Source organism: Penicillium digitatum, chromosome 3 (genome assembly GCF_016767815.1).
Source record: "Penicillium digitatum chromosome 3, complete sequence".
Taxonomy (NCBI): Eukaryota; Fungi; Ascomycota; class Eurotiomycetes; order Eurotiales; family Aspergillaceae; genus Penicillium; species Penicillium digitatum.
Window position 1 is genome coordinate 1,060,777 of NC_089386.1, and position 23,341 is coordinate 1,084,117.

A 23,341-nucleotide genomic window follows, 5' to 3' on the forward strand; every position below is an offset into this window, starting at 1 on the left:
TCGAATGGGTGAATGCTCTCTCGTTCAAAATCAGGCACCTTGTATTCGTGCTTTTTACACCTGAATTAGCTAAGGTCTCTTGAATATACATAGATCTGTACCTTGTACAGAGGACCTTGTACTCCGGTATATGTAAGAGACTTCGTGAAAAGGATGTGCAAGTACGGAGTACGTGAAACCAGGAACAGGAACCAATCAAGGCTACCAATTAAACATCGTGAACCATGGAATGGGCGGTCTAGATGTCATTGCGTCTCCACTGCGTCATCCATGGATCATCAGGGTATTGATGTTCCTGAAGATGAGGTACACATGAGTTACCGTATTGGAGGTGTTTTAGATGGCTGGAGTATTTCAATACCAAAATAATAACTTGTACAGTACAGCAAAGAACCCAGCAAAAAACAACCTTGGACAAAGAAATCCAAATCCAAGTTACTTCCCAAATTCAGTTTTACCTTCAATACACATGCATCATCCACTAGAACGAACTCCCAGTTTCATTCTTCTTCTCTCTTCTCTTTTCTTTCTTCATCTCGAATCTGATCCTCGAATTCATCGGTTTCTTCCATTCCGATCACAGAAAATTGTTCCAAAACAGATTGACACTGGACAGTGTAACTTCAACTCGTCACTAGTGTAGGTCAGCACGTCAAAACGGATTGGTCCAGAGCTAACAAATCGGCCCACCGCCAGGATTCGCTTTGAAACCCCTCAACTACCAGGTTCCGTCACCTATCAGCGTCCACTGCTGCTAGACAAAACGTCAGTCCTGAGCTCGACCCTCCTATTTGTCCTGCCCTTCGCTACAGTGCAATTTCGGCAACTGGCCGATCCTCGATCTCATAACTCTACCCTTCTCCGATCCGTCCGATCCGAACTCCATTCAACGTTTACGATTTAGGTTCGACGGGGAGATATCCCCTCGACATCGGGATTTTTTTTTTTTGCAAGTGTCTCAAACATGAATGCTGAATGGGTGGGCGCCACCCGAGAGGATTGCTTTGTAGCCTGAATCGACTCACCTGCGACATTCCCGTTGGGCGACCATCCCGGAACAACGCACCAGCTCAACCCGCCCAGAACCGAAAGGCCGCGACCAGTCCACGTCGACCTGTCAGCCTGAAGCATGCAAGATGTCTGGCGGTGACGAGCAGGGTTTTGATGTCCGGTATCGCGAACCGCCTCCGTTTGGGCGACAATCGTCGGCTCCGGTATTTGGCCAGTCTGGCAATGGTCACACTACCACTTCTTTAGGCGACTCGCCGACCGTCTCTTTCTCCCCCCAGGCACAAGCATCGACCACGTATTCTCCACTACCGTCGGGCTTCGTTCGACCCCACAGTCTCTCCACTTCCACAAATCATCTGTCGGGCGATCAATTGGAAGATCGTAGAGGCCGGGAGTCTCCAGACCCTGCTGACTATTATCGCCAGCGTGGATCCCTGCCAGGGACTTCATCCAATGTAAGAGAGGGGTTCGGCGATGTAAGAACGGGCATGGCTGCGGCCGACTATTCTTCAGTCGGCGACAAAGCGTCACCCCTGCCAACTAACACGTTGGAGTCGTCGCGCGCTAGACATCAACCATATTGTACAACTTCAGATTCTCCAACATTGGGAGCTCCCTCGGCCAACATACCCCCGTTGCACGCGAATGCAAGGGCACGACAGCCGTCGTTCAAAGATCTTGTCAACAAGTTCAACAAAACCTCTGATCAGGTTCTCCCTTTGCCGTCTGTTTCTCGTTCAACGTCACGAGCACCGAGCCCTTCCGGAAGTGTTGATGGAGAGCGAAATCAAGTGTTGCCACGAACTCGTCAGCATCGTGATTCCTTGCCAGAGTCGATCAATAGCAACCCTCCAGCGTCAGTTGTTTCGAATCCATCGTCGCCAGAGACAGATAGATTCGCTCCGCCCCTAGACACGAAGAGTGCTATTCCACCGCCTCTGTTTCAACGGATCACAGAGTCGCATCCTCGCCGGCAATTGTTTGGTGAACTGTTGCCGATCAACACACAATTAAACAACGGGGTCATATCGCGTCTACAACAACGCCGCGGGTCGGATGGAAGTATTCCAAGCCCAAACCCAACCTTCCTTGAGCATCGTGATCAACATCCTGCAAAAACACCACTCACACCTACTTCATGGTATCTTGGACACACACCTTCCTTGGAAGCAGTCCACGTCGGGATACACAATACCGCCAAACATCGCCGTGTTCGCAGCGACTTGGAGAAAAAAAGAGAGCCCCTTGCAGAACCGTGGAATCCTAAAATGGCCGTACCTGCGCCCTTGCTGCGGACCAAGCCCGATCATGGATCGCCCCCGGGCAGTCCAAATTCCAAGTCTCGCATTCCTGTCTCCTCGCACCGTCTCGCCACTGCTTCCGGTCCCGAAAGCTTATCACCATCCTCCAATCCAACCTTCAGGAGCCGATCCGCTGCCATCACCTCGCCGCCCAAGGGCAGTAGCCGCCTTCCTATTCCGTCACCTAAACAAAGTCCTCCCCGCATGCCGGCAGATGATCCAGCTTCGGTCGCAACAACCTCGCGTGGTAGTAGGGATCTCACAATTGGCAGAACCCGCAATCAGCTATCCGAATCCAGTCGCCGACTTCAGGCCTACATCGCTGAGCCGCCATCCAAAAAGTCGCCTCCGTTACGCAGTTCACGACCCCGGCAACCCGTCTCACATGGTGCTGCGGTCTCTCCACGCTCCAAAATCGGAGATAGAGTTTTGAATTTACAAAAACACGTCACTCACAGCGACTCGCGTTCCCGTTCTGAACGAAAATTACCTGAATTGGGTAAGGTTGATTTTGACGCTCGTCGCCGGCACATTCAACAGGCAATCAACCGACACTCGGTTGTTCAAGAGAATAAGAATGACAGAGGACCGGACAAATTGGCTGCCGCAAAGCTTCGACGTCACGCTTTTGTGCTCGAGCAAAAGACGCATCGAGATTTCAAGCAGTTGATGGATGAACCTGCAATTACCCCTAACCTGCCTGTGACCAACGCTCCGTCATCTGATGAGATGGCTACTATGGTCAATGAGTCGGTCGGCTCGGTCAATTATAAGGAGAATAGGGTTCAAGCGGTTCCCAGGCTGCACCTCAACACTACCCTCCCGGCTTCCGATATGGCAGCGCCCCACACAACAATGGACTCTCCCACTCTCGGCCTCCCACAGGATGTAAAAACAACGGCCTCAGTTGAGGGGCAGTCTGCTAATGAAGACGCGACACACTCCGGTGCCACATCAGACTCTGGCGGTACCCATGTCACTATTTTTGACCCGGAGCCGCAGTCCGCGCTATTGCAGCGCGATCCCAGCGCTTCTCATCGAACAATTCTTGAACAAATAATGCAGATCCGTGGATCCAGCCCGAGCGACGACTCATGCGATGAACCTGATTGCAGTCTTTCGGACAACGATGACAGAGAGTCCATCCAGATCATGCTTGGAGATACAGCCTACTATAATTCGTCTAGTAGCACGAATACTCAGGAGCCTGAGCGTACACCAATGCACCAGGTTCAAAATGAAACTCACCTTCACAACCGATGGAGCCTGAGGTCATGGTCATCTGGGCAAAACCAACATTCCATCTGTGACGAGCAGTGTGATGAGAGTGGGGATGATTCTCTGCTACGAGACCATGAAACGGAACCACCCACCGAAAATTGTTCAGTTGTCTCAACAAGACCAGCTTCAATAGCGGACGACGAATCACCTGCACCAATTCAGGACCATGGCGTAATGGGACCTAATACACTGCAGAGCTCTGAGATGTTTCGATCCAATGCCTTTTCTACTCCACCAAGCTTAGCTAGATTAGGCAGATGGGATTCAAAGCGTGTCACTCAGCTCTATCTGGAGGAGCTGACGCGAGGCAGGAGCCATCACCATGGCTCATCAATTCATCCCTCGTCCGAGCCTCAATATCATCCCTCGGAAACACGTACAGATGGACGACCCGATAGTCTGACCGACGACCCAGTCGTTGTGCCAAGATTCAAGGATTTCTATGCATCAGACCGACTCTCACACACGGCTAGTTTGGTTGGACGTGATGATTGGGAACATGCATCTCCTTCCATCATGGACTGGATGCAGATCGCAGCTGAAGATGATGATTTGACCCCCAACACTGAAATCGATGGCGTGCGTACTGCGGGGGTGCTCACACCCCGTCTGGTGCTTTCGACATTCCACGATGCTGACGCATCAAGTACGAACAGTGGCCTTGGAGTCTCCGTTGATGTTCAGGCTTTCAACGAGCAACTTCAGCCTCATGTGTTTCCTTCGTCGGCATTCATCCCGCCCTCAATAACCCACCCAATCGGCAATGGACCTCTTGGCGGTCAGCTATGGGGCTACGGCGGACTCTGTAGCAGCAAACAGGCTGCTCCTAGAGCTGCGAAACACAGCCCAGGCAGCAGTCAGGACTCTTCTTTCCAAAATTTGGAGTCCATTCAATCTACTGTGGCCGCTGACTCTTCCGCTACTTCGCTTGTTCCGTCCACCGAGCAGACTAATCGGGTTGAGCAAAAGGGTTCGCCTTCTCCGGAACAACGACGTCTCAAGAAGCGGCGTCACATCATCAAAGAACTTGTTGATACAGAACACACCTTTGGTCATGATATGATAATCATTGAGGACATCTACAAGAGGACCTCGCTCACGGTACTGGAGCCCGATGATGTCAAGGTTCTCTTTGGCAATTCCGATCAAGTCGCGGCCTTCTCTGATAAGTTCTTGTATGATCTCAAGCAAGCAGCTCAAAGCATCTACATTATACCAAAGGCTCTGCGATGGACCAGCAAGCGAAAGCGTAATAATCATGCTACAGAGTCAAAAACTCCAGAATTAGATGAAGGAACTGAGCTTGCAGCCATTTCGGAACTTGAAAAAGATGGCGAAACCTCTGTTGGGCAAGTTTTTGTCAATCACATGACGCATATGGAAAAGGTCTACACCGACTACTTGAAAAACCATGATGCCGCAAACAAGAGACTTCAAGTCGTGCAGCGTAATTCAAAAGTGGGCTTTTGGCTGAGCGAATGTCAAAAGGGTGCTCTGGATCTCACGACCGCCTGGGATCTGGACTCTTTGCTCGTTAAACCGGTGCAAAGAATCTTGAAGTATCCCCTTATTCTCCGCGACCTGTTGGAGTGCACGCCAAACGACCACCCGGACCGAGCGGCAATTGCCAATGCCCTGGAAGAAGTCACAAACGTTTCTCATCGTATCAACGAACTGAAGAAACGGGTAGACCTTGTTGGTCAAGCTGTCGGTCGAAAGCGCAACCAGTCCGATGTGCGTACTGGTCTTTCTAAGGCCTTTGGTCGCCGCACGGAGAAGTTTAGACAGCAAGTTGGCCTCTCGGACTTATTTGAAGACAAAACCTACGATTTGCTAGCGCAGAAACTCAGCGACGGCTATTTTCAGTTGCAGGTTGTTATGCGTGACGCTGAGAGTTACTCCCGGGATGTGCAACTCTACTTGAATCAGTTCAACGAGTATGCCGACTCGATCGAAGATATAATTGGCATGTCGCCTTCTCCGTATCCCCAGTTGGAGAGCAAGTGGTATCGGTTCAAGATGACAGTTCAGGACCTTGTTTCGACTGACCTGCCAGAACATGTAAGTTGTGTCGTGTTTATATCTTGAACAGAACATTAACGTTTTACTACAGCTCACTGTCGTCCGCAAAACGGTTATCGATCCGATGGTTGAATTACTAGGACTTTACAATGCACCACAGCGAGTTATGCGAAAGCGCGACAAGCGACTCCCAGAATATGCACGCTACAAGGCCATCAAAGACCGCGGCGACAAACCTGATAAGAAGACCATCGAGCAAGGCGAGCAGTTCCTGGCTTTGAACGACACTTTGAAGGATGAATTACCTAAACTCTATGCGTTGACTTCTAAACTGATGGCAGCTTGTCTGAAGAACTTTATTGGGATTCAAACTGCTTGGTATGGTGTTTTGCAGAAAAAGATTGGCGCTCACGTGGAACTGTTCCCCAATGATCTCGACAGGCTCATCAGCGACTTCAATAGTGACCACGCTTTGATGGAGGCACGAATGGGGGAGCTAAGCTCATGCAATGGAGCGATGATGACTCATTCGCTCAATTTGGTCTCTCTTTCACCCAGTGAACAGCAAAACCCCATCTCGCCTCGCCGTCCATCTACTGTGAACAGCTCAAATGCGCGACCTGGTTCCTTGAGCGAAGGTTCACCCAAAGTTTCCCGGGATTTCAGCGTCGGCAGCCATTCGTTCCAGTCTCCTCAGATGGAAAGTCACTCCAGCCGCAGTAGCTGTTACCGGGCTGATTCCATTCTATCTGGCCGAATGGTCTCAGAAACTCCCAGTCAACTTCTACAACAAGTCACCAGCTCTCCCACCCCTGCAAGGACGAGCGACGTTGAGTCTTTCCCAAGTCTGCCGAGACTCAGCCTGGATACACCTTTCCTCGAGGATGTGATAAACAGCTCCTCGCACTCGAGCAGTTTGCTGGCCTTTCCGACGGATCGATACTCGGGATTTTTCTCGTCCGCCATGCCCATGTCGGATGTCCCAAGCGATACTGTTGTGAGTGGGCATTTTGAACGCAGTCGCCCTCCTATGGGCCCTGCAGCCTTGTTCTGCGCGGCAAGTGTTTGTAAATTTGACATCGACACTCGTACTGAGGGCGGATATCCCTATCTAACCTACGCCTCTGGGGATATCTTCGACATCGTAGGCGAGAAGGGCGAACTCTGGCTTGCCCGCAATCAGGACGATGCCACCAGAACCGTTGGGTGGATTTGGAACAAGCATTTTGCCCGACTCAGCAGCTGAATCAAATTCTCACGCCATGTTTCTGATGTGTTCGCCAAGCGTTTTTCAAAAGTCTGCAAGAAAAGGACCAACACAAAACACCAACCAACAAATATTTCATGCTAACTACAGGATATTGCAGGATCATATTCTATGTTTCATTTGCCTGATTTTTTTCTGATCTGTCTCCATGTTGTTTCCAAATAATACCCCCTGGAGACCAGGGCAAATCAAAAGCAAATACGCTAGTTGCAATGTTGCCGCTTTGTTGCTCTGATCTGCTTTGGCTTCATTAGGCGTCATTTCACGCTGATGATTTATGGTTGTTTCCTTTTCTGTTCATCTCAGTCGCTTTTCCTTTATTCTCCTTTTTTTTTCTTTCTCTTTTCATTATGTTCGATCTCATTTTCTTTCCTCCCATCTCAGCGCATGGTCTGAACTCTTCTTCTACTGGAGCTCTGGGAGGCACGTTTAGATACCCCTCTTTCTTCTGAATTAAACCTTTTAATAAATCCCACTGCAGACTGATCCATATCATAAGTATCATTGGATTCCGTGTATTTATATCAGCTGTACCTCGCAATCCTTCCTTAAATGATAGTCCAATGTTGCAGTATGGTATAGCATCATGTGACTTTGCATGTGACACAGCCCGATCAACCCTGCCTTGATTGCCTGAGTCCAGTTCTTTTGAGGATTTGTCCCTCCTCTTGTATTTTGAGTACTAACTCCTGTGCCTGTGTTCAAAATAACAGCATCCCAAACGACAACCACATCCCCAGTCTAACCTCCCCAACTCGGGTGACCTTCAACCCTACACGGCCTGCCTGATCTACTTACCCTTACCCTTGGAACACTGGCATGCTCCTCGGCATACTCTTTGACTAGGGATTTGTCCATAGAGCGCAATTGAAACTAGCATTAGCATTCAAGCATTCAATCCATTTTCCAGCTCTTCTATTCTCCGCCACCTGTAAGGCTGACGGCCTCCCCCTCCGAAGCGCCGCCCAATCCCGAGGTCCCGACCCACTTCCACTCCGCCAGTGCAGAAACGGGGGACACGTTCGAGTCTGTTACTCGGGATATTGCCGACCTCTCTTTCGCCCCCGGCTTCGCTTGCCACTGAAACGGGTTGCAGATTGCATCCCACTTACCTCGTGCATGAGTCCCGGACTCTCAGGTTCTGCACAAATATCTGCCCCGTTTATCTCAACCGCGATTTGTGGGGTCTGGCTTGGCTGTCCGAGGAACCTAGGAACCTAGCACATACTGCGCGTTCTCGATTGTGTGCAGTGTATAGCTTGTCACTGCTCTGACGGTGTCCATATTCTGGCGGTTTGGTCTTGGTTTTGTGATCTACCTCAACACACATATCATATTGCTATCATGTTGCGCAAGGTGCGCGGCCGGTTTGGCGATAAGGTGAGTTTGGCTCTATTCGGCATTAGCGGCGTAAGAACTGACTTGTGCAGTTGAATCCAGATGATGCCTTTTTGAGTTGTAAGTGTTCGAGGCGGAATCTGCCCTCTTGGTAATCTGAAGACAGTACACTTACAAGTCGTCCTCGGGTGCTCATAGATTACGACGTGCGATGTATGGAATCCACCCCCGAAGTGAGGAAGGGCTCTAGTTTGCTAATGAACATGCAGTGACAAGAGAGGACATGCAAACTCTTAAGAACGACTGGCTCACAGACAATGTGGGTTTGAATGGCGAGACAATCCTTCCAGCCAGGACATATGAGCTAATGTGTCACAGATCATCTCATTTTGGGAGGAGTAAGTCTCCAGAGCCGGTCTGACATATCTCACACCACCCAACATGGCACTAATTCCGACTCGCTTGCTCTAGGTATCTCGAACATGAATTTCTTTCACGATACCAATCCTCCAATATCATTCTCCTCCGTCCCAGCATGTCATTCATGATTCTTCAAACCCCCGATCCACGCACCCTGCGCGAAGCACTCCCGGACTTTACTCGAGCCACCCATGTATTCCTCCCCATCAACGACTGCCGCAATGTCTCCCAAGCAGAAGGAGGCACACACTGGTCCCTCCTATTGATCTCGGTCGTCGACCGCATCGCATTCCACTATGACTCGCTATACCAAGGAAACATCTGGGAGGCAGAAACGTTGACTCGTAAATTTGGATACCTCCTAAACATTCCCATTAGGTTCCTACATCTCAATGACTCACCCCAGCAAGACGGCGGCAGCGACTGCGGTGTCTACGTGTGTATGAACATGCGTCATCTTCTCATGAAGCGGTTGCTGATGGCGAGCGCACATGAGAAGGTGAGTATGAGTCTCGGTGGTCGGAAGGTCGACGCCAATGCTTCTCGGAAAGAGATGGCCAAGATCATCGAAGGGTTCCGGAAAGAAGGCGAGCGCCGACGATCGTATGTCACCCGTGGTCAACCTAGCTGTGCAGTACAGTAAGGAAAACAGAAGCAAGAAACTAACAATGGATCTTTTTAGAACAAGCGGCAGTCCTATGGGAAAGAAATCGAGGAGTCCTCCGCGTGTTGATTGATTGGTCTTTCCTTGTTCATTTTTATGAGTTTACGCCTGCTTTTGGTTCCCTTACACACTTGCCGACTATTTTTTACAAGGCAGAGCTTCATCGAAAACATATGGACGTTAAATTGACGACCGTGTACTTACCACCGTTGCATTGCTTGAATGCGTATCATGAACTACATAACAATATTCAATGTACGTTGCATTGTATCATCTGCTACTCACTAACTTATTTCTATTGGTTTCCCGAAGGGTTTATGTACCTGGACATACTACCTGCCTCTAAAGGGGGGTGGGATATAAACACCTCATCAAAGATGGCCAAGTGACCTAGTTCTCCGAGTATAGCTCGAATCCACATTCTCCAACTAGGCCAGGCATTCCCGAGGGTCCGACCTGGCACTCTGCTAGTGAAAAGGAACGATCAGTCGCCATCTTCCGCTTAGTACATATGACATGGTCAATCTCTAAGTCAGGCTGTTGGTTCTAAATTAATTGCAACGTTGCAGGTTCTCGAGATGCACTATCGATGTGTAGTTTGACTTTGCAGAAGGCACTATTGTCTACGGACCAGACTGCTCTGACATCAACGGCTTCGTGTACTTTTATAGTATCTAGGTGATCTGTAGGCGAAAGCACGGCCGATGAGCCATATGTTTTCATCTATCTACTTGATGGATTCCCGGACAGGATTTACTATTCGAAGCCTGGTGAAATCTTCGACTTCTCTCATTGTTCAATGGCTGAGTCTGGTTTGTACAATATGGGGGACTATGGGATGGGGAGGGGCAAAGCGGGCAAAGATCAAATGCCCCATTTTGTAGGGATGATGCCTTTAGTTATAGATTGTTTTCGACATGTACTACAACTTGAAGCGATTCCAATCCCGTCAGGTTTATCAAATCCCTCGCGCCAATGACCGCAGGTCGAAGGGGGCTGAGCGCCAGAATTCTGCAAGTACCCTAGTGCAAAAGACAATAGCAGCTTAGGAGTGACCTTGAAACTGACAGCCATTTGATTGACAATGCGACGCTTTTCGACCTTTTTTGATCGATGCTCAAAGTCATCATCCAGAGGGATGTCCTCTGTGGCTGGTAAGCCCGATCTCTTCGAGTACACCTCTGGACGCTTTTTGTGAGTCCTGGCGGCGGTTAGCTGATGAACGCGTCAACTGCGATAAACTGACTTGCAGCGTCCAACTAGATTCAACGAAGAGCTTCGTCACGCTGAACGCCGTGTTAAATTCGACGTGGATGCTCTTGCAAGAGTGGCCTGTCATTCTGTCGGTCGACACTTCAAGAGCGTGGCCTCGGTCACAAAACTCGCCGAGGGGGGCTTCAACCGTGTCTTGCAAGTCACCTTCAACGACGGATATGCTGTTCTTGCAAGGCTATCGTACAGAACGACTGTTCCGAGACATCATACAGTGGCTAGTGAAGCTGCTACACTCGCACTTCTGCGTGCTCATGGAGTCCCAGTCCCAAAAGTCCTTGCGTATTCTCCAGATCAAACAAACGCCGTCGGAACCGAATATCTTATACTTGAAAAGCTGGAAGGAGCGCCCTTGAGTGAGCAATGGCTCTCCTTGGATACCAAAACTCGGGTCAGAATACTGAGACAGGTTGTCGATCTGGAGAGACGATTTATGAGCATTCACTTTCCAGCAAGCGGAAGTCTCTATCACCGCCAAGATCTCGACGACTCACAACTGTTTGCCTCAGTCTCGGACGACATCGTCGTTGGCCCAACTGCACAGCATGAATGGTGGTATCGAGAACGGGCCTCTCTAGCGGTTGACCGCGGCCCGTGTCAGTCTTATCCAGGAGTGCCTATTTTCTTTGAAATTATTGACTTCGAGCCAGGGAATACCTTTCAGCATGCTTTGAAGCACCTGCCAAGCGCGATATAGAATTGTGTGAAAGATTTGGCAAACCACGCCTACATGTCGAAAGATACCTACGAGAAATACACCAGTTCCAACCCCTGTCACCTATTCCGTACCAACATCTTCTTGCCAAATTTTTGAAGTTAGCGCCCTACCTTGACGTCTCATCGGGCTACCGCATGGCTCGTCCGACTCTTCGTCATCCGGACTTTTCGCCGAGTAATATTTTGGTGAATACGTCCAACGACATAGTAGGGATCATTGACTGGCAACATGCGGTCATTCTGCCCCTCTGTCTATACGCTGGAATCCCAGATCATTTTCAATATTGGGGCGAATATTGGGGCGATCCAGTATCTGAGTCGTTATCCAAGCCGGAGGTCAAATTACCAGACAATTTTGATCAACTCAGCCACGAAGAACAGGCAACCATTCAAGAGACAATGCGGAGACAGATAGACCATTTCTATTATGCTGCATTGACTATGAAATCCCTGCCGGATCATTTTGACGCTATCAGAGCAGAAAACTGTATGCTTCGAGCGAAGCTATTTCATCATGCACTGGCTCCTTGGGAAGGAGATTCTGTCTCATCAAAGTGTGCCATGTTGCAGGTCCTCAAGAATTGGCCTATGTCGCTAGATGAAGGAGCACAAACGAGACCTGTGGAATGTCCAATTCACTTTGCGGAGGAAGAGGTACAGACTTGTTCGGAGGATCATCGCCAAGAACAAGAGAAACTACAGGAGCTGGGTGAGATGAGGGATCTGATCGGGACAGATGCCCTAGGCTGGGTTTCACATGAGGATGAGCTCGAACGATGCAGGGCTGTCATCCAGAGCATTATGGATGGTTTGGTGGACCATTCAAGCACTGAGATGGAGAAAATCGCGGTCCTTTACCATTTTCCTTTCGATGATCATGAGGAAAATGCGTGATGTCTTTCCATAGTTTAGGTCTCGATCTTGATGAATACGTCCGCAGGTAATTTTGCAAGTTAACACACATTGCACATACCTAATTCGAGATCGGGAGTCGTTTTCCCTGAACAAAAACAAGTAGAAGTTGAGCTGTCTAATTAAAGTCCTTCCATATCATCCCGGCAGCCCCGTATCTTATCGCCGTGCGGAGCCAAAGCCCATGCGCAACGTCAATTCCCCTCAATATTTCCCGAATCCACTCTTCTTCTTGTTCATCACCTCAAACCTTTTGAGAGCAACTCAAACTCCCAGTCAGGCTGAACCGGGTAGATGCCGCAGAACTCGAGAGGCGACACCGAGCAGAGCGGTAAGCGCCAATCGATCGGCAAGAGGAAGCTTTCTGATCAAGGAGAGCCGTCGCAGCCGCGACCACCAACCATCTCCGAGCTCCTCTCCCAGAGGTATTCGCCCGACCGAAGTCTTGATACACAGGAACATAAGCGTTCTCGCCTGTCGTTGTCTCCTTCACGTCCCTCACCAATCCAAACGATGCATCCGATTTCCGGTTCCCCGCCTAAGAATGGCGCCGCGCCAGGTCGAGGACTGTCTGGGCCAAATGGCCCCGTCAGACCCCCAGGCTTGAACGCTAACACTCGCAAAAATAACTTTTCTCCTCACAGCGGCGCGAAGAAGCTCGTCGTTAAGAACCTTCGTACCGGACCGCGGCTTAACCAGGAATCATATTTCGATAAGGTGTGGTTGCAGTTGGATGCGGCTCTAATGGCCATTTTTGATGGCAGGAAACCCGATAGCTCGCTGGAAGAGCTATACAAAGGCGGGGAGAATGTATGCCGCCAGGAGCGGGCTGCTTTGTTGGCTAAGAAGCTTCAGGATCGGTGCAGAGAGTTTGTCAGTGGGAAACTGCGCACGAATCTTGTTACCAGAGCTGGAGGTAGCACTGATGTTTATACATTGCGGGCAGTGATCGAGGCATGGCTGGCCTGGCACTCGAAGCTAGTATGTGACAACGAAACATCTCGAATGGAGTTCACAGCTAACTTTTCCTCTTTCTCCAGGTTACCGTTCGCTGGATCTTTTATTATCTTGACCAGTCATTCCTTCTGCATTCCAAAGAGCAACCAGTGATCCGTGAAATGGGATTAATTCAATTCCGATCATACATCTTCTCCGACGCCAGCCTGAAGCCAAAGATTTTGAAAGGAGCTTATGATTTGATCGAGGCTGATCGATGCGGATTTACAAAGGCACTAGCAGATTCATCTCTGCTTAGAGAGGCCATAGAGCTTTTCCATAGCCTCGATGTATATGGGAGTGACTTTGAGCCTTTGCTCATGGCCAAGTCCAAGGAGTTTGTGACGGAGTGGTCTCAACAACAAGCAGCAGGATCTCTAGCTGCATATGTCGAGAATGCTCACCAGTTGATCGAACGTGAAGTAGAACGGTGCGGGCGCTTCTCTTTTAATCGAAGCACGAAGCTCAAACTGTCCGAGCTCCTGGATGAGACTTTAGTTACACAGCAAACGGACGTGTTGACCAGCGAAACCGAGGTGCTCTGTTTGATGCGGGCCGGCAATAAGACGGCCTTGAAACAACTATACGGGTTGCTTGACCGGCGCGATCTTAATCTCAAATTGAAAACTGCGTTTAAGAAGTACATCATCGAGGAGGGCGAGGGCATCGTGTTTGATCAGGAAAGGGAGGTCGACATGGTCATTCACCTACTCCAATTTAAGCAAAAAGTTGATGATCTGTGGGCCAATGCTTTCGAGTCGAACGAGGAATTGGGCCACACGGTCCGCGAAGCCTTTGGTGCCTTTATGAACCATGGAAAGAAGATGGACTCTACAGGTGGCACCGACAACCCCAAATCGGGTGAAATGATCGCCAAATACGTGGATAGACTGCTTAAGGGCGGTTACAAGCTCCCACCCGGCCGTAATCCCGAAGAAATGAGCCTGATGTCCGACGATGCAGAGCTTGACCGACAACTTGATCAAGTTCTCGACCTTTTCCGGTTCGTACATGGAAAGGCTGTCTTTGAAGCCTTCTACAAGAATGACCTTGCCCGGCGTCTCTTGATGAAACGAAGCGCCAGCAACGATGCGGAAAAGAGCATGTTAGCTCGTTTGAAGAACGGTTCGTCGCATCGAAGATCCTACTCTTATGCGCTTTGACTAATGTTTGACCAGAATGCGGGTCCAATTTCACTCATAACCTCGAGTCCATGTTTAACGACATGGACACTGCTAACGACGAAATGACGGCCTTCAAGCGGTCGCAGCAGGAGGAGCGGAAGGGTCGGTTCGAATTCGAAGTCAACGTGCTCTCTGCCGCCTCCTGGCCGACATATCCCGATGTGCCCGTACGGATCCCATCGCAGATTGCCCGTTCGATCAACAAATTCGAGACCTTCTACCACAACAAACACACAGGGCGCAAGCTCACCTGGAAACATCAACTAGCGCATTGTCAGCTAACTGCAAACTTTCCCCTTGGCAAGAAGAACCTGGTAGTCAGCTCGTTTCAGGCGATTGTGTTGCTGCTATTTAACGATATCCCCGATGGCGAGAGCATGCAGTACCCTCAAATCCAAGAGGCGACCGGATTGTGTAGGTGGACTCATCTACCACCCCCCCCCCCCCCCCCCCCCCCCCCCCCGAGTCGAACAATCCCTAATTATGACATACAGCGGACCCGGAATTGCAACGAACGCTCCAGTCTCTTGCATGCGCCAAATACCGAGTGCTTACCAAGACCCCCAAGGGCAAGGAGGTGAACCCAACCGACCGGTTCTCGTACAACACCAGTTTCAGCGACAAGCAAATGCGCATCAAGATCAACCAGATCCAGCTGAAGGAGACCAAAGAGGAGACCAAGACGACACATGAGCGGGTTGCGGCCGACCGCCATTTCGAGACGCAAGCTGCCATTGTGCGCATCATGAAGAGCCGCAAAGCACTCAGTCACGCCGAGCTGATCGCGGAGGTTATCAATGCTACTCAGAGTCGGGGTGTTCTTCAACCCGCGGAGATTAAGGGAGAGATTGAGAAGTACGTATCCTTTCACTAGCCCCCTTATCCCTGGGGCTATTCTCACACTGTTTCTCCTCTAGGTTGATCGAGAAGGAATACATCGAACGCAAAGAAGGCACCAATCAATACAGATACGTATCATGAGGCATCATTTTCACATGTTAGGAGATGAGAGTAGGTACTTCATTCACTAAATGCACAGACTATTTGGTTTCTGATTCTTGGAGTGCGACTATTTAACATCGATGGAAGAGGAACAGTATAATGGGGGTTCGGACCTTTCAACTAAATTATCCGGTCAGGCATCTCCCGGCAACTGATTCTACTTTTTACAGCGGAGTAACTCCGGTCCCACCAAGCCACTTCAAAGTACTTGACCTCGGCCAGTGCCGATCGTCGTTTAATGCACTACAATCAAGGCCAATCAAATACGGGGAAAGGTCGGAGAGAGGGGTACACCTCCAGAGAAAATCTGTACTAGCATTCTATATGCGACGGATGGTCGGCTCTCTAATACTGATGATCTTGATATAATCGGATATTATTCTCAAGGGTTCTGTTCGGTGTTCGGAGTACGGAGTAACCGCCAATGCATCTGATCTCCACAGTCCGAACCCCAACCCCAAGTGGAGCAGCATAACCTATGAGATCAATGGTTTTCCCAAGAACACCCCATGACCTTCAGCTGTGCATATCTTGACCCCACAACACCCCTGGATCTGACAGCTGATCCGAGTCTGGATGCCCCTTTTGCATATGTGTAGATCCTTTGATCGAGGTCTCATGATGTCTCCACTTAAGACTCGCGGTCCAGTACTTTCTTTGCCCGGATGACAATTGGCATTAGTCGTAAGATAATAGGTTGTATTGCGGCGAAGGATATGATACTGAACGCTGAGATGAAAGCCTATAAGCTGGGATCGCTCGTTCGGAATAGATTGATATCTATATCGCCACGGGTACATCACAAGTAAGAGGTGGTAGGTGCACCAGGACTGCCGGCATACCTACCCAGTTGAGATTCAAACAACAGTCCCCTTGAGTGAGAGTGGGGGTGCATTATACAGCTCTGGATGCATCGAATTTTGCATTCTAAGAATGTTCTTCGGCGGCGAAAGCGCCTATTCGGATGATAGAGGACGTCTTTCTGGAATGCGGTGCCTGGCGGGATATCCTTAGAGGGTAAGCCGAAGCGCAGATCCAGGCCTTCATGTGAGCTGCAAAAAACAAGGGAAAACGAGATACGTACTCGATTGTATGATGTACACGATGTACGTGCTCGGGCTCCTTAAAGAGAGAAAAAATGCCCTCTACAGTGAAACCCGACTCCCACACTTCCACGCTTCCCCGACTCTCCGTCCGTGAGTCTCAATCAACTTGGCTCTAACAAAAAAATCCAAAGACACTAACATCATCCCAGAGACTAAACCCACTTTTTCCCCCGCCTGCAAGCACTCCCAGTCCAATCCGAGAGCTCCTCGCTGGCGTCGACTGACAATCTTGGAATCTTCAGAGCCTCTTTGTACCCTGTTAGCGACGACGAACGGTCCCCTTTACCTTGCAGAACCATTAAGATCCCTTAAATTCTAGATTCCAAACCTGTGATCTTTTTTGGGAATCCATAGTCCAGTATATCCACTGGACAAAAACTGTCCACTTGTGATCAACAATGCAGAGTACGCTCCACTGATCCCCAGATCTTCCCCACAAATCTAACCATTTCCCAGCCAAACATTTCTTCACCGACCCAAATCACCTGGTCCTCACAGCACTTAATTCGCTTACACTCACAAACCCATCTCTTGCCCTGGACCGACAGAACAAGATCATCTTCCGCCGTCCAGATGCGCCCCGCAGAGCAAACAAAGTCTCCATCGTGACTGGCGGCGGTTCCGGCCACGAACCCGCATTTGCAGGCTTCGTTGGCCATGGACTCTGCGATGCCTCGGTCGCCGGTACGATCTTTGCCTCGCCATCTGCGGAACAGATCCGTAGAGCGGTCATCGATCGCGTCCCCACTGATAACGGCGTGCTGATCCTTCCTATGAACTATACCGGTGATGTCCTGAACTTCGGTATGGCCACGGAGAAGTCCCGTGTTGCGGGCATCAAGACGGAATTCTTTGCTATCAATGATGATGTCGGTGTTGGTCGTGAGAAGGGAGGGAAGGTCGGTCGTCGTGGGATTGGTGGCGGTGTATTGATTCTGAAGATGGTTGGTGCTCTAGCGGAAGCTGGGTGAGTTGAAATCGCATTACATACTGTACTTCTTCACCCCCCCAAAAAAAACAACAACGCTAATGTCCCTCCTACAGCGGTTCTCTGGACGACGTCTACGCCCTAGCCCAGTTAGCAAACGCAAACCTAGTCTCTCTAGGATCATCGTTGGAACACGTCCACGTGCCAGGCCGCGGTGTACCCGAAGACACGATCCCGCACGGTGAGGTCGAAGTCGGAATGGGAATTCACAATGAGCCCGGCTCGCACCGTGTGAACTTCGACCTCGTCGAGCTGGTTGAAGGAATGCTGCGCCAGCTACTCGACCACAACGACCCGGACCGCTACTATGTGACCCGCAAGCCGGAAGACCAGTTTGTGTTGCTGATCAACAATCTGGGCGGCGTCAGCCCGCTCGAACTGGCCGGTATTACGGACGAAGTCTACCGCCAGCTCCAGCGCGATTACCAGGTCCACCTGGTCCGCGTGATTCAGGGCACTTTCCTGACCAGTTTGAACGGCCTCGGATTTAGTATTTCGCTGATGAAACTGGTCGACCCGGGTCTGGGCATGACAACAACTATGCTTGAGCTTCTTGATGCCCCCGCTGAGGCAGTTGGCTGGTCTGCTCCGATTAATACCACCACCTGGGAAAACAGCATTTATGCGGATCCCGTCGACCTAAAGACATCTAATCTAGCCGAAGACATCCACAGCAACCTACGGCGTAAGTTTTGCATCGCGCCCACCCTTCTCTTCTCCCCAAATGAAAAACCAAAATCTAAGATCACCCTAGTCGACCCAACCATCCTCCAAACCGCCCTCAACTCCGGCCTGAAGCGCGTAATCAAAGCCGAAGCCGAAGTCACCCGCTACGACACAATCGTCGGCGACGGCGACTGTGGCATCGGCCTAAAGCGCGGCGCTGAAGCAATTCAATCCCTCCTCACCACCGCTTCTCCGCCTTTAACAACCGACGTCGTCAGCACAGTCGCCCGAATCGTAACTGTTGTCGAGAATGTAATGGACGGGACCTCGGGTGCGATCTACGCGATTTTCCTCAACGCCCTAGCACACGGGTTACTTGCCCGGAACACAACCTCCCCGACGACAATCACGACAGAGACGTGGGCGAAGGCGTTGAAGTCTTCATTCGCGGCATTGGGAACATACACGCCTGCGAAACCTGGTGATCGCACGCTTATTGATGCGCTTGGGCCGTTTGTGGATACTTTGCTTGAGACTGGGGATGTGAGGGCGGCGGCGGCGGCGGCACGGAAAGGGACGGAGTCTACGAAGGCTATGAAGGCGAGTCTGGGCAGGAGTGTTTATGTTGGTGGGGAGGAGGAGTGGATTGGGAAGATTCCTGATCCGGGCGCTTTTGGATTGTCGGAGTTTTTGACGGGGCTTGCGGAGGGTATTTAGGGTTGGGCGTTCGGGGGCGATTGCAGCCTCATCCCAATGCAGTCCTTCACCCAGCACTCTTGACCATTGTCTCTTCAATGAAAGGCTGGCGTCGTCCATGTGGCGGTCGATCCGGATTGTTTTGCCTCCAACTGGGAGGTACCTGCATAGTGAGGCCAAATCCATCATTGTTCCTATATTCTGCGGCTATGCTACTTTTCAACTGGTCGAGTCTCGTATACATCGTTGCGTGAAATATCCAATCCTCAACTTTTTGGGTTGATACTATCTAGGAATATCTTAGGAGACCCGAATGGAGTGTTTTTCTCGGATTCGTTTCTTTTCGCTCGATTTTTATGGACTATCGCACCTACTCTCTACCGCGTGCTCCTAGAAACGTTTAAACTTCACACGTACTCATACGAGTCTGATGCTCACAACACATTACTTTCTAGGCGATACCTCGGTTGCATGCGGGGGAAAGACGCTATGAAAACTAGCATTGACTGTAACGACTGGAGACACTGTACGTATCTAGGCTCAGGATATTACTGCAACCTAGGATTCGACATAACCTCTACGTCGGGAGTCCAAACGGAACAGCTTCCTAATCTGCAATAGCCATGCTCCGGGCATTGGCCATCGCGTATAAACTGGAACCACTTCGCTCTATCTAGCCATTTGAGCAGTTTAGTTCGGTGGGAAATCAGAACATCACCTCTATTCCAGAAAGGGGCGCAGGGCTAGGTTGAGAATCACCCAAGTCGCGCCATGATCTCTCATATTGAAGTTCGACATAACTTGCCTCTTGATGAGATCTAGATGGAATATGCCTGATCGACGAGGCTGAGAATTTGGGCAAACAAAACACACATCATAGTTATGCCTTCAACCTTCTTTGTCCAACTCTCTTCCTGACATCCAACTCTCCTCGCCTGCAAGGAAGGGGAACAAGGCAATGATGGCGTGGTCCCGGATGGATGCATGACACATGTTGGGTGGGATAAAGTTCCTGGGAAGTCACTAAATCAGGTCACAGTCTGGGATTCTCTATCAGGTCCATTACGTGAGGCCGTCTGCGCGAACTTCCGCGATATTTGGAAGTATGTTCAAACCCTCTTTTACCAGTTGAGAGGGAAACTAACAGACCGAAGAGAGTTGAGACGTTATAGATGGGAACCAGGGATGCCCGCACTGGGCAATATTTTCTACGACGAGGTTACAGAGACGATATATATGGAATCGTCTATATCACTAACGTAATTCCCAAGCGAGCTGGCCACCCAAGCGAGCTGGCCACCCCAACCAGCCTATTAATTTTGAACGCATTTATTTCAACCAAAACTCCATCAAATTCAATCAGCTAAATTCTAGGTCTATCTGGACATGCATCTCTTCTATGTCCCTGATTTCCACATGCACCGCATTTCGGTAATGCCCTTGTTCTTGGTAAAAAAGGTGCTTCCCTGTGCGCGCGGACCTGGGGGCGGGGAGGTTCAATCACTTCCTCTGGCTGCACAATTAAAGCAGTAGCTTCCTGAACTGATAAGCCATCTGTAGCAGGTATCTGCTTTCGAGATCGAGTTTTTTTCTGCTTCTTTTTCTCGTTTTCCGATCGTAGATCGTGAACTTCTTTCTCAAGAATCGCTGCTGATTGCATCGTCATTTGGCAAGCTTTCAAAACCTGGTTTATCGCTGAATTGAGTGGACTTGGCGGGCTTCAGGATCTTTGACGAAGTAATGCTTTGATTGAGGATGCTTGTTTCAATAATTGAATGTGTTTTGTTGGTGTTTTTGGCTCCCATTCACTACCTCGACTAGAAAGTCGATATTGACCATTTGTCCGTGAATAAGTCGATGGAATGAATAGTTTTTCAAGCCATCGAAGGCCAATTTCATCAGAGGTCCATCCATTAGGACTGACTTCAAAGCGCCAATAATTTGGAAGATTGTCGAACCAAGATTCAATGAATACTTTGCCTTTGAAAATAATGCATGGAGGTAGTGCCCAACCTGAAGCATTTGTACATTCAATTGCAGTCACCCATTCGGGATTTCCAGGTTGTAAAAGTGATCGCCTACCGTAGTATTCAGATCTCGTAATGACTTTAGCAGTTGCGGTTAATGCTATTGCAAAACTAGTCTTATCGATGTTATAAATGTCATCATTGTCAATGCCGTATTGAAGAATCGTTTTTTGAACAAGTGTAAACCATTCACCAATGATTTTTGGATCTTCACATTTAGCACGTTCGTAATTGTAACGTCTGGAGAATCTCGAGGATAGATTGGGATGTCGTTTAATGTAATTAGTGACCCAATTTTTGCCGACTGCAGATGATGGGTTGATTCCGCGATGCGAAAGTAGAACATTCGCCATTTCTTGCACCATTGAAGGTCGTGGAGCTGAACCACGAGCGTCCATAGAGAATATCCATTTTTGAAGAGATTCCTCTTCAGTATCGGTCAATTTATGAGAGTTGGCGCGAGAAATCGCGCGGTGTTGTATACCATTCAGGCGGGTAGAAAGGGTGGATCTTGGGACGTTAAAACGGCGCGCCACTTCACGAATTGAAGAGATTTCTTGATTCTTAAAAGCCTGGATAGCTAGTAAGATCCTGCCCTCCTGCTCTATTGAGTTTCGAGAGGATTGAGTACGAATTGGTGGCATGGTGGGTGGTTGAACTAACTAAGATCTAATTCATGGACGTGTTTTGGTTGGGGTGGCCAGCTCGCTTGGGTGGCCAGCTCGCTTGGGAATTACGTTAGTGCTCATCAGAATCGGCCGACTATCTTTTAGGCACATTGCAGGTTTCCGAGACCCCGCCCCCATTGACTCCGAACGTAAATCTACCGATCTGACCTTTATCGACGGGGGGTTGGCCATATCACCCAGTCACGGCGGTTGGGAAAAAGACAATACCAAGTGGGCTTGGTAATCGACATGAGTGTTTGCTTTAGCTCACAATAGTGGACACTTCCAACGAATCCAATCTTTGCTGCAGTTCTAAAAGGAAAAGCTGATTTCCATGTGGATTCTGTCAACAGGTGATTGAAGAGGGTTCCCGCCAAGTTCAGGTCGATGGTGACAAGCCATGTGACGGTCTAGAAGAAGGAAAGACAGGGCTAGGTATCGAACTGAGCATCGAACATCAGAGCTCTTGAGCGTTTATACCGAACGACTAGAAGCTGATGTCCTTTGCCCTTTCTCCCTCCCTTTCTCGACATCGAGTTCCTGCCAGCATTGCTTGGCGAGCAGTGAAAGTTAAGTCGCATCCCAGGCAAACTCTGTGCGTGAAAAAGATCCTAAACTGACCTTCTTGATACTGTCCCCAGGATCGAAGTACCCAAGCGTTGACTTATTTGAGTCAACCACAATCCGTCCTAACATTCCCTTCCTTGCTACAGTAGGCAACGCTCTCTTTCATGATAGTGATAGTAAACAGCTCATACTGACTCGTAGTTTGGTACAAAGAGTTGAAAAAATGGCCACCATTCGCGTCCGCGCAAAACAAATCATACAAGCCCCCCTACCTCCCTTGGACATGGGATCACAAGACTACCTCTTCGGCACTTCATGATCTGGAAGTACGTCGGGACTTTGAGCCCGTGGCCCAATTTGAAGAGCTCGGTCCAAGAAATGTACAATGCCCAAGCTTTCAGTCGCAGCTCTACAGCTGTTATTGGCCCCGGTCTACACAACACAGATCCTGAGATCGTCTGTGGTGGGGATGAACATGGCCTCCAAGGCCGCTTCTAACACGCTATAGGACAAGTACTTGGAGCGGCCTTGGAGACCCAGGCAGTGAACTTACATTTTGCGGACTTTAGATGCTCCGGCATTCAATACAAGGATGTTCCAGATGTCGTGGAATTAAGTACTACCGTTCAAGGTAGAGAGGAGTTGAGGCTTGTAGGGGAACTAAAGGTTCCATGGGCAATGGCATGTAGAATACTCACCAGTCGTCTATTCGACTGATGTGCATGAACCCTCTGGCTCTCGGGATCATGTTTCTGATCCCTCTGTCTCTGATGAAACAGTGTATGTTTTGTGTAGCCACGCTTGCGAGCAGGCAAGGCCCTGCAAATAACAAAATTCCGTTGGACCAATGGGTGGTGCGGTCTTGAATTTCAAAATCAAAAGCAATAACAATTAGGGAGTGCATCTTGGTCTTCCGTAAAACAAACTACCTTGTATGAAAGCACTCTCGACCGGACGGACAGCACATCGCAGGCGGTTGGCGCGGGCACACCATCCCGACCAGAGGTCCCTGTGTGAGATTCCTAGTAGAGTGAAAACGGATTACAAGATCTACGAAGGTAGCCCACTAGCTTACAAATATCTACTGAAGTCTGATGAAATCTTTCTGTAACTTTTATTTGCTAACCAGCTTTGCCCCAGGTTGACGCCACCCGAGGATTCCCTCTACAAAAAAAAACAACGGGTCAAGCAGCCCGCGCAAAGATCTGAACGCCAACAGGGGTTTTTTTCGTCCCT

At 49.6% G+C, this 23,341-nt stretch overlaps 6 protein-coding genes across 6 annotated transcripts; all 6 read left to right on the forward strand.

The window, feature by feature from the left end:
* Positions 1–270: 270 nt before the first annotated feature.
* Pdw03_7924 (Rho guanyl nucleotide exchange factor, putative) lies at positions 271–6,861 on the forward strand (the record flags this gene model as incomplete). The annotated part of the gene is made up of 5 exons (XM_014677586.2): positions 271–306; positions 617–639; positions 697–868; positions 1,011–5,654; positions 5,707–6,861. 5 exons carry the CDS (start codon positions 271–273, stop codon positions 6,859–6,861), a joined length of 6,030 nt encoding a protein of 2,009 aa, XP_014533072.2.
* Positions 6,862–8,226: 1,365 nt separating this feature from the next.
* On the forward strand, positions 8,227–9,377 carry Pdw03_7925 (Peptidase C48, SUMO/Sentrin/Ubl1; the record flags this gene model as incomplete). Its single annotated transcript, XM_066101805.1, has 7 exons — positions 8,227–8,262; positions 8,313–8,340; positions 8,419–8,433; positions 8,490–8,539; positions 8,599–8,618; positions 8,692–9,243; positions 9,323–9,377. The coding sequence occupies 7 exons, from the start codon at positions 8,227–8,229 to the stop codon at positions 9,375–9,377; spliced, it is 756 nt and encodes a 251-aa protein (XP_065956888.1).
* Positions 9,378–10,442: 1,065 nt separating this feature from the next.
* Positions 10,443–11,273, forward strand: Pdw03_7926 (Protein kinase-like domain; the record flags this gene model as incomplete). Its single annotated transcript, XM_066101806.1, has 3 exons — positions 10,443–10,498; positions 10,568–11,172; positions 11,227–11,273. The coding sequence occupies 3 exons, from the start codon at positions 10,443–10,445 to the stop codon at positions 11,271–11,273; spliced, it is 708 nt and encodes a 235-aa protein (XP_065956889.1).
* Positions 11,274–12,389: 1,116 nt separating this feature from the next.
* Pdw03_7927 (Cullin, N-terminal) lies at positions 12,390–15,366 on the forward strand (the record flags this gene model as incomplete). Its single annotated transcript, XM_066101807.1, has 6 exons — positions 12,390–12,536; positions 12,593–13,186; positions 13,246–14,326; positions 14,380–14,799; positions 14,880–15,240; positions 15,303–15,366. 6 exons carry the CDS (start codon positions 12,390–12,392, stop codon positions 15,364–15,366), a joined length of 2,667 nt encoding a protein of 888 aa, XP_065956890.1.
* Positions 15,367–16,891: 1,525 nt separating this feature from the next.
* On the forward strand, positions 16,892–18,864 carry Pdw03_7928 (Dihydroxyacetone kinase (DakA), putative; the record flags this gene model as incomplete). The annotated part of the gene is made up of 4 exons (XM_066101808.1): positions 16,892–16,898; positions 16,950–17,460; positions 17,538–18,166; positions 18,236–18,864. 4 exons carry the CDS (start codon positions 16,892–16,894, stop codon positions 18,862–18,864), a joined length of 1,776 nt encoding a protein of 591 aa, XP_065956891.1.
* Positions 18,865–22,035: 3,171 nt separating this feature from the next.
* Pdw03_7929 (uncharacterized protein) lies at positions 22,036–22,424 on the forward strand (the record flags this gene model as incomplete). The annotated part of the gene is made up of 3 exons (XM_066101809.1): positions 22,036–22,107; positions 22,180–22,250; positions 22,319–22,424. The coding sequence occupies 3 exons, from the start codon at positions 22,036–22,038 to the stop codon at positions 22,422–22,424; spliced, it is 249 nt and encodes an 82-aa protein (XP_065956892.1).
* Positions 22,425–23,341: the final 917 nt, after the last annotated feature.